At 40.5% G+C, this 11,878-nt stretch overlaps 1 protein-coding gene across 2 annotated transcripts in view; it reads right to left on the bottom strand.

Moving 5' to 3' along the window:
* Nucleotides 1–5,257: 5,257 nt before the first annotated feature.
* The window catches only part of VAMP7 (vesicle associated membrane protein 7), a 59,675-nt gene continuing 53,054 nt past the window's right edge, over nt 5,258–11,878 (bottom strand). For both annotated transcript variants that reach the window (XM_045470612.1, XM_045470613.1), the window contains 2 exons: nt 11,258–11,350; nt 5,258–7,140 (listed from right to left, as the gene is read on the bottom strand). In XM_045470612.1, coding sequence (XP_045326568.1) covers nt 7,072–7,140; nt 11,258–11,350 — 162 coding nt within the window. In that variant the 3' untranslated portion in view covers nt 5,258–7,071. The remainder of the gene's footprint in view (nt 7,141–11,257; nt 11,351–11,878) is intronic.

Genomic DNA, 11,878 nt, shown 5'->3' with positions numbered 1-11,878 from the left:
AATGCAAAACTGCTGGGTGCCTTGGTACTTACTGGTGGCAGTGCTGGTCTGGAGGAGGGGTCGTCTGGTTTGTCAGCATCTATCCCGCTCCAGTAGATATGCAGTTACCAGGTGCAGAGGGGTGTGGTTTCATGTAGGCAGGTCCTGCCTCCACTGTGGACCTGCTGTCTATTCCCTGAAGCCCCACCTTGTTGGTGATGGAGAGAAAAATGGCGACACCCCAGTCTCTCCTCCACGGGCCAGGTTTCTCAAACCACTCTGTTCAGTCCATCCTCAGAGTGCCACAGTCACAAACAAGGCAGTTTTTTCCACTCCGCTGACTCCCACACCTCCCTGGCACTCAGCTGGGATTTAAACCCCGATGTCTTAAAGGGTCTTGCTCCGTGTGCGTCCAGGTTCCAGGGAAGTGCCACTACGTGCCCACTGATATATGGTCTCTGGCTGGTGGGCGCAGGCAGTCTTTGTCCTTCGAATGGTTATATACCTTCTTCCCACAGCTCTCCATGCCTCGTGGGGGTTGCTTTCTTTCACTGAGGACTGCGCCTCTGAACTAGTTACCAAGCCCAGGGCTGGCTCCCCTCCTCCCCAGGTGCATGAATAGGGCAAACGGCCCCAGTCTGGAGAAAGCCCCACAGAGATTGGATCTTGGTTTTTCTCTTGTCCAGATACAGTCCTACACTTCCCAAGCCTCTCTCTCTCTCTTCCCTTTGTCTCTACGCAGAAGGGGATCCCTCCCATCTGTGCCTGCACCACCTGTTTTATCTCTCCCAGTTTGCAATCACACACCTATGGCCCTCCAGGTTGTCTCTGTGGGCCCCTGGAGACATCTCTGTCACTCTGCAGCCCTGACTCTTGGAATTCAAAGTCTTTTGGCCTCAACACTGCTGTGTTTGAAAGACAAGGGAACTTTGGGTCCCCACACTTCTCCGCCATGTTGGATCTCCTCCTACCCATTCATTCCTTAGTAGGATGTTCTTTAATCTCCATAGATTTGTAGCCTTTCAAAATTTTTTATGGTTGACTTCAAGTTTCATAGCATCGTGGTCTGAAAATATGCATGGTATGATCTGTTGTAGACTCTGGGTCTGGAGTTCTCTCTTGTCCAGCAAGAAAGCAGGACACAGGATTAAAAATGTGAGAGAGGCTAATGTCCAGGAGGAAACAGCACCAAGTAAGGGTCCTTTCTCCATTTTTATTAGGATCAGAAGGCTTACAAACATGGTGATGGATGTGCACAGAGACAATGAAATCATGAACATTAATTCATGGGCATGAGGGAAAGGGGGTTTTGAAGATATGCAGTAAGGGTTTGGGTCAATACAAAACAAAATCTTGGTTTACAGCTGAGGTGAGGCCCCACCTCTGTTTACCTAAACTGGCCTAGGGGACATGAAAGAGCATGCTACCCCAGGGTCAACAAGGCACCTTTCTTTTGTTAATTAGTTCCACTCTGGGCAACTTCGCTCTGCTACGGTACATAGCCCTATTTACCTGTTTACCTAATTTGGCCCTTCCTTCCTGTGAAAGCAGCTTTCTGCTATTATACTAAGTCGGGGTGCAATTCCGTCCTGAATACCTAATCTTTTTTACCTCATCTTGGATGTTTTCATCCTGAGATACCCTATTCCTATACCTTTGTCCTATACTGGGGGCCTTCGCCCTGCTTGTCCTATACTGGGGGACTTCGCCCCACTTACCTAATCTTATTTACCTAATCTCATTTACCGAAACTTGGGTGTGTACATCCTATGGCTATTTCTTTATGCTTTGTTACCCATAGGTGCAAGCTCAGGAAATTCCTGAGCTTATTCCCCACAACGATCTAAATATTTTTGTTCTTGTTGAGGGCTGATTTGCGACCCGGTATGTGATCTATTCTGGAGAATGTTCCATGTGCACTCTAAAAGAATGTGCATTCTGCTGCTTTAGGATGAAATGTTCTGAATATATCTGTTAAGTCCTTCTGGTCCAGTGTGTCACTCAAAGCCATTGTTTCCTTGTTGATTTTCTGCTTATATTGTCTATCCATTGTTATAAGTGGAGTATTACAGCCCCCTACTATTATTGTAGTATTATTATTGAGTTTCTTTATGTTTGTTATTGTTTTATATATTTGGATGTTCAAGTTGGGGGCATAAATATTTACAACTGTTAGATCTTCCTCATGGATAGACCCCTTAATTATGATGTAATGCCCTTCTTCATCTGTTAGTCTTTGGTGTAACATCTAGTATAAGTATGGCTACTCTGGCTTTCTTTTGATGTTCATTTGCATGATGTTTCTCCATCCCCTCACTTTCAATCTGCTGGTGTCCTTAGGTCTAAAATGAATCTCTTGTAGGCAGCATATAGATGGGTCTTGTCTTTTTTAATCCATTCTGATACCCTATGTCTCTTGATTGGAGCATTTAGCCCATTTACATTCAGAGTGATTATTGATAGATATGAATTTTGTGCCATTGTACTACCTGTAAAGTCATTGTTTCTGGAGATTTTCTCTGTTCCTTTCTAGTCTTTGTGGCTTTTGGTCTTTCTTTCCCTTTAATATTTCTTGTAGTGCTGGTTCAGTGGTCAGGAATTCCTAGTTTTTGTTTATCTGGTTAACTTTTGATCTCTCCTATTCTGAATGCCAGCCTTAGTGGATAAAGTATTCTTGGCATATTTTCCCCATTCAGCACACTGAGTATATCATACCACTCCTTTCTGGTCTGCTAAGTTTTTGTGGAATGATCAGCTACTAATCTTGTCTTCCCTTGTAGGTTAGGGATTTCTTTTCCCTTGCTGCTTTCAGTATTCTTTCCTTATCTCTATTTTGTAAATTTTACTATGATGTGTCTTGGTGTTGGCCAGCTTTAGTTGATTTTGATGGGAGTTCACTGTGCCTCCTGGATTTGGACGCCTGTTTCCTTCCCCAGATTAGGAAAGTTTTCAGCTATAATTTGCTCAAAAAAATTTTCTGTCCCCCTTTCCTTCTCTTCTTCTGGGACTTCTATGATATGAATGTTATTATGCTTTATGGAGTTTCTGAGTTCCCTAAGTCTACATTTATAATCCAATATTTTTCTTTCCCTCTTTTCAGCTTCATTTTCCATAATTTTATCCTCTATATCACTTATTCATTCCTCTGCTTCTTCCATCTTTATGGTCATTAAATCCAGTTGATTTTACATCTCAATTATAGCATTTTTTATTTCAGCCTAATTTTTAGGTCTTTTATCTCTGCTGTAAGGGACTCCCTGGTATCTTCTATGCTTTTCTCAAGCCCAGCTAGTATCCTTATGATAGTTGCTTTAAATTCTGGTTCATATTACTTTTATCTTTCTTGATTAGATCCTTGTCCATGATCTCTTTGTGTTCCTTCTTTTGGGACAAATTCCTGTCTTGGCATTTTGTCTAGGTCTCTGTCTTCTGTATGTTAGGAATGCCTGTTACGTTTCCTACTCCTGACAGTAATGGATCTATTAAGAAGATGTCATATACTGTCCAGGGCCTGGAGCTTCAGTGTTTCTGGTGCATGCTGGGTTCACTCTGCTGTTGTGTTTTGGCTGCTGTTTCCCTCCGTTAAGTTCTCTGCAGAGTTTCTCTGCCTGTGTTGGGGAGTGTTTGGACCCTGCCCACTGGTTGGTGGGTTTTAATTAGGTGTGTTTTGGTCTGCTTGTTAAAAGAGGCTAGATCCTATTTCTCTTAAGAGCTGAAGCTTTGAAACACTCTATGGCCAGCAGACTTGGTGTGTGTGTGTGTGTGTGTGTGTGTGTGTGTGTGTGGATTTGTGGTCCTCTGGGGGAGGGGCCCACTGCTGCTCTCACAGCACACATGCCCTAGTAAAAAAAGCACCTGCAGAACACGGGGGTGGGGTGGGGTGGTGGGGCTTGGCGCAAGCTGCTCAAGACTCCACTGTGGGCGCTGTGCTGCTCACTGAAGTCTGTCCATACTGATGGGCAGGGGTAAAAATGGCATCATCCCACTCCTCTCTCATCCCTGAGGAGTTCATGCCCACTGCTGTTCATGAAGCTCTCACAGAAGAGTAAATAATCTCCCCTCATGTGTCCCAGGTATCCCTCAGATCCCTGATTTCACCCTGTGTCTGAGCTGTCTGCCCACCCAATAGCACAGTCCTGTGTTTTATCTGCCCACCCAGCAGCACAGTCCTGTGTTGTACCTCAGATGCACTGGTTGGGTTTCAAAACTCCAAATTTTACAGATCTGTCATGGCATGGACCTGCACTGATCTTCTAGGGGAGAGTCTTGCTGTGCTGCAGCTGGTGGTGTGTTCCAGAAGGGCAGTTGCACAAATGCACAGGGGCTTGGAGTTTATGGTAAAGTGCAGCAAAAAGCCAACATCCAAGTTAGCTGCCCTCAGCAGGTGCCTCTGCTATGTTAATGAACTCAATGGTACCTAATGACTCTGCTGTCTGTGGAGAGATAGTGCCACCTCTCCTAAATGCACTCCAAGAAGGGGAACTGTCTCTCCCAGTGCCACCCAGAGGATTCTCAGACCATGCTGTCCATTCTCGGGCCTCTGCCCTCCTCCACAGGAACACCTCTATGCCCACCAAGCTCCACCCTGGTGATGGTGTGCACTTCTAAGACTTCAGACTTTGAGCTCTGTTGCTTATAAAAACTTGGGATAATCAGGTCCTCTCATTTTCCCCATCAATGATTTTGGGGAATTTTTTAAAAGTTTATTTATTTTGAGAGAGAGAGAGAGAGAGAGAGAGCATGCAAGGCAGGGAGGGACAGAGGGAGAGGGAGAGAATCCCAAGCTGGCTCCATGTTCAGCACGGAGCCTGATATGGGGCTGATCCCATAACCTGGGATCATGACCTGAGACGAAACCAAGAGTCAGATGTTTAACCCACTGAGCCACCCAGGCACCCCTGGGGAATTGTTTACCTTGTGCACTGCACATGCACTCTCACTCTCCTTCTCTCCTCTCTCCCTAATCAGGGGTTCTGCTTCTCTGCAGCACCCATGATTCTATTCTCCTCCAGATCCCATCTCTACATCTACCTTCCTCAGTGTGGCCTCTTTTCTCCCACCAGTTGTGCAGTTTGTTCTCTAAGTCCTCAGATTGATTTCTTGGGTATTCAGAATGATTTGATATTTATCTGTGCTCAAGTGATGAGGCAAGCATAGGGTCCCCCTATTACTCTGCCATCTTAACTCCTCCCGGGCCACAATTCTTAATGTATTTTTAGCATAAGTGAACTATGATAAAACGTCATCAGACGAAATTAGATTCAAGGAGGAAAGCTCATTGCAGTAGTCTTAAATTTTATTAATGCCTTCAATTTGTGCGTCATTTAAAACAAGATATGTGCTTTCAAAAGCATTCTTATACATAAATAGACCAATGAACAGTTAAGTAATTTATCCCTAAAACATGCACATCATTTTTACTCAGGTGTGTATAAGAAAGGGAAATAAGCTTTTAAGTCTTTTTCTTTGGATTAAAGACATTTGGAAATTATTATTCAGGAAGGCCAAATGTTCTCCTGGAAGAAATGTGTTTTCCAGTAGGAAATGCTGATGTAATTAAAAGGCATTAGTGTTGATAAAGAAGACCGAGAAACACTTGTGCTATGTGTGATCACGAAGAGTTCCAGTGGGCCTAAAGTATATGTCAAAGAAATGAATCGGAGAGCAGGAATGAAAAGGTGTACGCAGATGGAAGAACAGGTAGCATGAGTCAGATTATGTGACACGTATATATTCAAGGCACGTGACTAGGATTACACAGATGGCTAGGTTTTACAGACTACATTGTTCTTTCATTTGGAAAACAGTCAAATGTAATATAATTTCCATTTACTGGCATTTATTGATAAATAAATGCAATTAGATTTAGGGCAGCAAATGTCCTTTCAGATACACACCAAACTACATAATAGCTAACAGATGCCAGTGCAGCCAAAGCAGTATGATCACACTCCAGTTTTCCCACACTGCAGTTAAATGGATGTTAAACTTTCTGGTATTGTTTCTATACACCATAATGTCTACTCTCAAGTTTCACAAAAGAATTCTTTAAAACTAGTCAGATTAGAGAATTTATTAATTCACAAAGGATACTAAAACTAGTATTCAACAGGAGTCAAACCCAAACCCTAGAGTTGGCAGTTGACTATATTCAGTTTGGGCTTCTCCCAGACTGGAAAAAATTACCCACACTACTCCTCTTCATACATCTCTAAAACACTAGCACATCCACTGTGGTTCTTTTATTTTTCTCTGGTGAGCCAGAAGAATTTGCCTTTCCATCTCCTATACTACCCATTCTATTAACCGTACAATTGCCCTAATTATCCACCAAAGAGAAAGAAATATATAAAAAACCACAACCTTCAACAACATTTAAACCATCATCTTTTCAAATCAACTGCAATGGGGGAAAGAGAGGATATCAAGCTCTGCAAAGTTTGTGAATGGTTAAAACTTTCTTCCTGAAAGTGAATACTAGGAGGACAAGGTTACATCTGTGTGTTTCTAATGGGCTAGCAAAATGTTCCCCATATGACTGAAAGAAAATGTTTAAAACTTTACCTGCATGGGCTCCTGGAAACAAGCAGCACCAACAAATTAATTACAATTCCCCAAGTAACAACAATTCTCCATTTATATTGTTTTCAAGCACCTAAAACTCTTCAATAGCAAAAGACATTAGGATGAGATGTTAGCAATGCTTTCTCTTGAATACTGTTGTGTGCACAAACAAAGTTCATCCAAAGTCTTAGTAGACAGTGTTTAAGACTGGTGGTTTCTACCTTGGTGATAGCTTTGTGCAATTGCAAACAAAAATGTTTCTCTAAGCAGATGACTCTAGTTAATGAACTAAAGAAACAAAAGCCTTTTTAAGGCTACTGCTGCAATAAATGGTTCAATCTGAAGTGCACTGGAATAAACTGGACAAAGATAAATCTGGAAGCATACAACAAGATTAAAAAAAAGAAATAGAAGAGAGTTGAAGAGACTGGCAGACACCATCTGTCAGTATTCAAAGGCTTGAATCACATGGATTGCTTTAACTCCTTGTTCTCTCATATCCTTGGTTAATGATAACTTTTCCTTGTTTTATTTCTTCACACAACTTGGCCATGTAAATCCACCACAGAGAGGTGACACAATGATATAGATGAACACCTAGAGGGAGAGGGAAGGCAATTTTTTTTCTTGAATCTATCATAGGCTCATAAATATAAAGCAAAGCAAAAACCTATTAACAGATATTAGTTCCATTACAGTAGCAGTTGTGTAATAATATAATACACCAACCAAGTATTTTCAAAGGTAGAAGTGGAATTAAAATGATCCTTTTTTTTTTTTTTTTTCCAACGTTTTTTATTTATTTTGGGGACAGAGAGAGACACAGCATGAACGGGGGAAGGGCAGATAGAGAGGGAGACACAGAATCGGAAACAGGCTCCAGGCTCTGAGCCATCAGCCCAGAGCCCGACGCGGGGCTCGAACTCACGGACCGCGAGATCGTGACCTGGCTGAAGTCGGATGCTTAACCGACTGCGCCACCCAGGCGCCCCAAAATGATCCTTTTTATTATAGCTCTCACACGTTTGAATTCCACTATACTTTCTTCATTGGGAGAGAAAGCACTGGAGTTGTTTCTCTTCACTAGGAACCAGGCAGAATCAAGCTACATGAGTTAACTCTCATGAAACATCATTAATTATCAAGATTGCAAATTATCATAATTCTCCTGAAGTATGATTTTATTATGAAGCACATTTTTAGGTTTTACACATGCATTGCTTTTCATTATTAGGATGATTAGAAATATTTAAAAGTATAAGGAGAGATTCTACGTCTATATAATCTATGAGCAAGAATGTTATGAAACTTTTAGTGAATAATGATATAATTACAATTACCGAATCAAAGGAAAGCTGACGATACAAGTAACAGTAAAAACACTAGTCCTATTGTAGATGTGTTAGCTTTTTAACACTATTGTAATTTTAAAGTATGATTTTTTAATGGTATATGCTTGTTCACATTACTAAATTCCAAAGATATATTTATTTTAAAAATTAGGTTCACTGCATTAATTCAGTCATTTGTCTTTCTTTAAATTTCAACTTTTTTGAGATCTTTAAGTGGCTGATTTCATTACTCAGTGCCTGGAAAAAAAATACATTTATGAATTCCATGCTCACTTCCAAAAGTCAGCAGAGTGTTTTTGCCTACTCTATAAATGTCAGGGAGGGGGATGGTTTATAGCAAATTCTGGCTATTAATGAATAGTTTAAACTCTACACACACACACACACACACACACACACACACACACACACAGACAACACACACACACACACACACACACACACACACACACACACAGATATTCCAATTTGACATGAAGTTGACTATTTGCCACAGACGAAATATAAGGATTTTTAAAGCTAAAGTACAATATATTAGGTGACAACAGCTTTTGGGAAAGACTGATACTGCATTAAGAGCGGTGCTATGCATGTAGTAAGTAATCAATAAATACAGTCTGAATTTAACAATAATCTAGCTTTATAAATCAATCTAAATTCCCAGACCCAAGCAGAAAGAAGAAGGCTAATCTAAGGAGCCTGGAATGTGCCACCTGAGTATCCTGAGCAAGGAAACATTCAAGGCCATGGCACAATTTCCAGTATAACATCAACAGATCGATGGCTGCCCTTCTCTGTTAGGTAGATCCAGCTATCTAAACTGGAGGTCTTTCAACAGGGGGTCAAGGAAAAGTGGAGCTGATTCAGAGGAATCTGCTCAGAATTAACTTTGGGCTTCTGCAAATGGCAACAGGATAGGGAGAAAGGCTGCTTTGCCCAGCCACAAACTACCTTCAATGTAAAGCATCTTCCTCCCACTCTCCTTAGAGCAGCAAGTCTCAAACTTTTGGTTCAGAACCTCTTTATACTCTTAAAATTTACTGAGGATTCCAAATATCTCTTAAAATAAAAATAATAGACCCATTAGAGATAAACATGACTATTTTTCTCCAAGGTCAGTTTTATGTGTCAATTTTGCTAGGCTACAGTACACAGTTACCCAATCAAACACAAATCTAGGTGTTACTGTATTTTGTAGATGTGATTAAAGCTCATATATCAGTTGCTTTTCAGTAAAGCAGATTATCCTACATAATCTGAATTAGCCTAAATCAACCAGTTAGAAGTCCTTAAGGGCAGAGCTGAGGTTTCCTTGATGAAGAAGAAATTATGCCTGTGTATTACAGCTTTGTTCCTGCCCCAGAGGTCCAGCCTGCCCTTCCTGACAGCCTGCCCTGAGGATTTTGAACTTGCCTAGCCGTTCCCACCATAGCATAAGCTACTTCCCTGTGATGCATATCTTTTTTTTTTTTTTTTTCTTCAACGTTTATTTATTTTTTTGGGACAGAGAGAGACAGAGCATGAACGGGGGAGGGGCAGAGAGAGAGGGAGACACAGAATCGGAAACAGGCTCCAGGCTCTGAGCCATCAGCCCAGAGCCTGACGCGGGGCTCGAACTCCCGGACCGCGAGATCGTGACCTGGCTGAAGTCGGACGCTTAACCGACTGCGCCACCCAGGCGCCCCGCTGTGATGCATATCTTAATATATATCCGGAGAAATTCAAGGAGATGGTACATCTGTTACAAGGACAATTCCATGGAAAAAAAAAGGTTATACTAAGAATAATAAGAGTTCTTAGAAATTTAAAGCACGGCTATGAAAAATAAATACATAGAATGAAGAGAGCTGAAAAGAAAACTTGCAGGAAGAGTGAACTGAATGATTCTTCCAGAATGCAATGCAAAAAGGAGTTTAAGCATATTAAAATGGTTACCAGACATTTAGGATAGTTCAAAGAGGTCCAATTTATTTTTACATAGGGGTTACAAAAGGAGAACAGCATATAGACTCATTTATATTTATAGACAAGAGAAATACTAGATAAGAGAACTACTAAATAAACATTATGAAACAGAACTCATAATGCATTAAAGGAATACTACATAATAGCCACTTAGTATTTTATCCCAGAAATGAAAGGATAATTTTAAGTATGTTTATTAATGTAATTCTTTATATTAATATTAAATATAGATAGTCATATTATTAATTCATTGGGAACAGAAATATCATTTCCCAAAAATAAATGCCTATTCCTGACTAAAACTTTAGGCAATCTAGAAACAAAAATAAAATTATTTAACTTGAAAATAAAAATCTAACAAGAATTCATAGTACCTATTACTCTTAAAAATGAAATATTAGAAGCATTCCTATTAAAACCAGAAACTAAAGATGCCACTGACACCATAATTATTCCACATTGCTAGTAACTTTAAATTATATATATGTATGTATACATACCTATATGTAATTACACAGAATTATATATAATGTGCATGTATAAATTTGATGAGGTTGAAATTATTAACAGATGGTATCATAATTTACCTATAGCAGGGGCCAGCACATTACAGCCCATGGCTTGTGAGCTAAGAATGGTTTTTATATTTTTAAAGGTTTGTTTTTAAAAAAAAGGATATGTGACAGAGACTACACGCAGCCTAAAAAGCCTAAAATATTTACTACCTGGCACTTTACAGAACGTTTGCTGACTCCTGACGGAAGAATCAGAATACAGAATAAACTGACCAACTACTATAACTAGTAAGAGTTATGGAAAGTTGCCAGACACAAAAACAGATTAGAAAAGAGGAAAGAGAAATAAAGAAATGGAACATGCAATCAACTAGAAAATAGAAATGTAATTAGAAAATATGGAGTCAATTACAAAATGTATTTTTTTAAATACAAAAGGAGAGAGAGGGAGACACAGAATCCGAAGCAGGCTCCAGGCTCCGGGCTGTCAGCGCAGAGTCCAACACGGGGCTCGAACTCACGAACCGTGAGATCATGACCTGAGCCGAAGTCGGAGGCTCAACCGACTGAGCCACACAGGCGCCCCACAAAATGTAATTTTAAAAGAACGCCATTTCAGTAGTGACAAAAACATGAAATATCCAGGAATATTTGGAATGCCTTGCATGACTCCTTACATATAAACATTCTCAATAGCAAGATGAGATGTAAGTAGGATATTTTGGAGTGAATGCATAGCAAAGCCTCTTCTTGCTCACGTGTCTTACCACTGAAAGTTATTTGTAGCTCATTTCAGAGTGCTAACAACTGAGAAAGAATTCCAGCTTCGAACTTCTTAAAGTTTGAAAAATAAAGTAACACACTATAATGCCAAAAACTTACGATTGATACGATGATGATGATGATAGTGAGCTTGAGATTCTTCATACACATGGCTCGTGCAAGATTTCTGCTGGTTGTTTTGAAGGTCACAGACTAGGGGAAAAAAAACATGAATTATTTGATCCCTGGCACTGACTGCATGACTGATTTGTAGTAATTTCTGTAAACATTTTACTTTCATTAATCATGTTGAATCAAGAATTTATTGGGGCGCCTGGGTGGCGCAGTCGGTTAAGCGTCCGACTTCAGCCAGGTCACGATCTCGCGGTCCGTGAGTTCGAGCCCCGCGTCAGGCTGTGGGCTGATGGCTCAGAGCCTGGAGCCTGTTTCCGATTCTGTGTCTCCCTCTCTCTCTGCCCCTCCCCCGTTCATGCTCTGTCTCTGTCCCAAAAATAAATAAACATTGAAAAAAAAAATTAAAAAAAAAATTAAAAAAAAAAAGAATTTATTACTGTCATCACAGGTAGAGACTAGCCATTCATAATCACTAGTTCTCAGAAGCAGGACTCTGTCAGGTATACAGTAAGCAGTATGAGCCCACTGGAAAAGCTTCTCCCCTTTTTCTTCTCCACCAAAGTAATATGTATGGTGCCAAGCATCAGAAGTGGTTCTTCCTGCTAG

Source organism: Leopardus geoffroyi, chromosome X, assembly GCF_018350155.1.
Source record: "Leopardus geoffroyi isolate Oge1 chromosome X, O.geoffroyi_Oge1_pat1.0, whole genome shotgun sequence".
Classification (NCBI taxonomy): Eukaryota; Metazoa; Chordata; class Mammalia; order Carnivora; family Felidae; genus Leopardus; species Leopardus geoffroyi.
The sequence above is the reverse complement of the archived record's forward strand: the minus strand, read 5'-3'. Positions and strand labels throughout refer to the sequence as shown.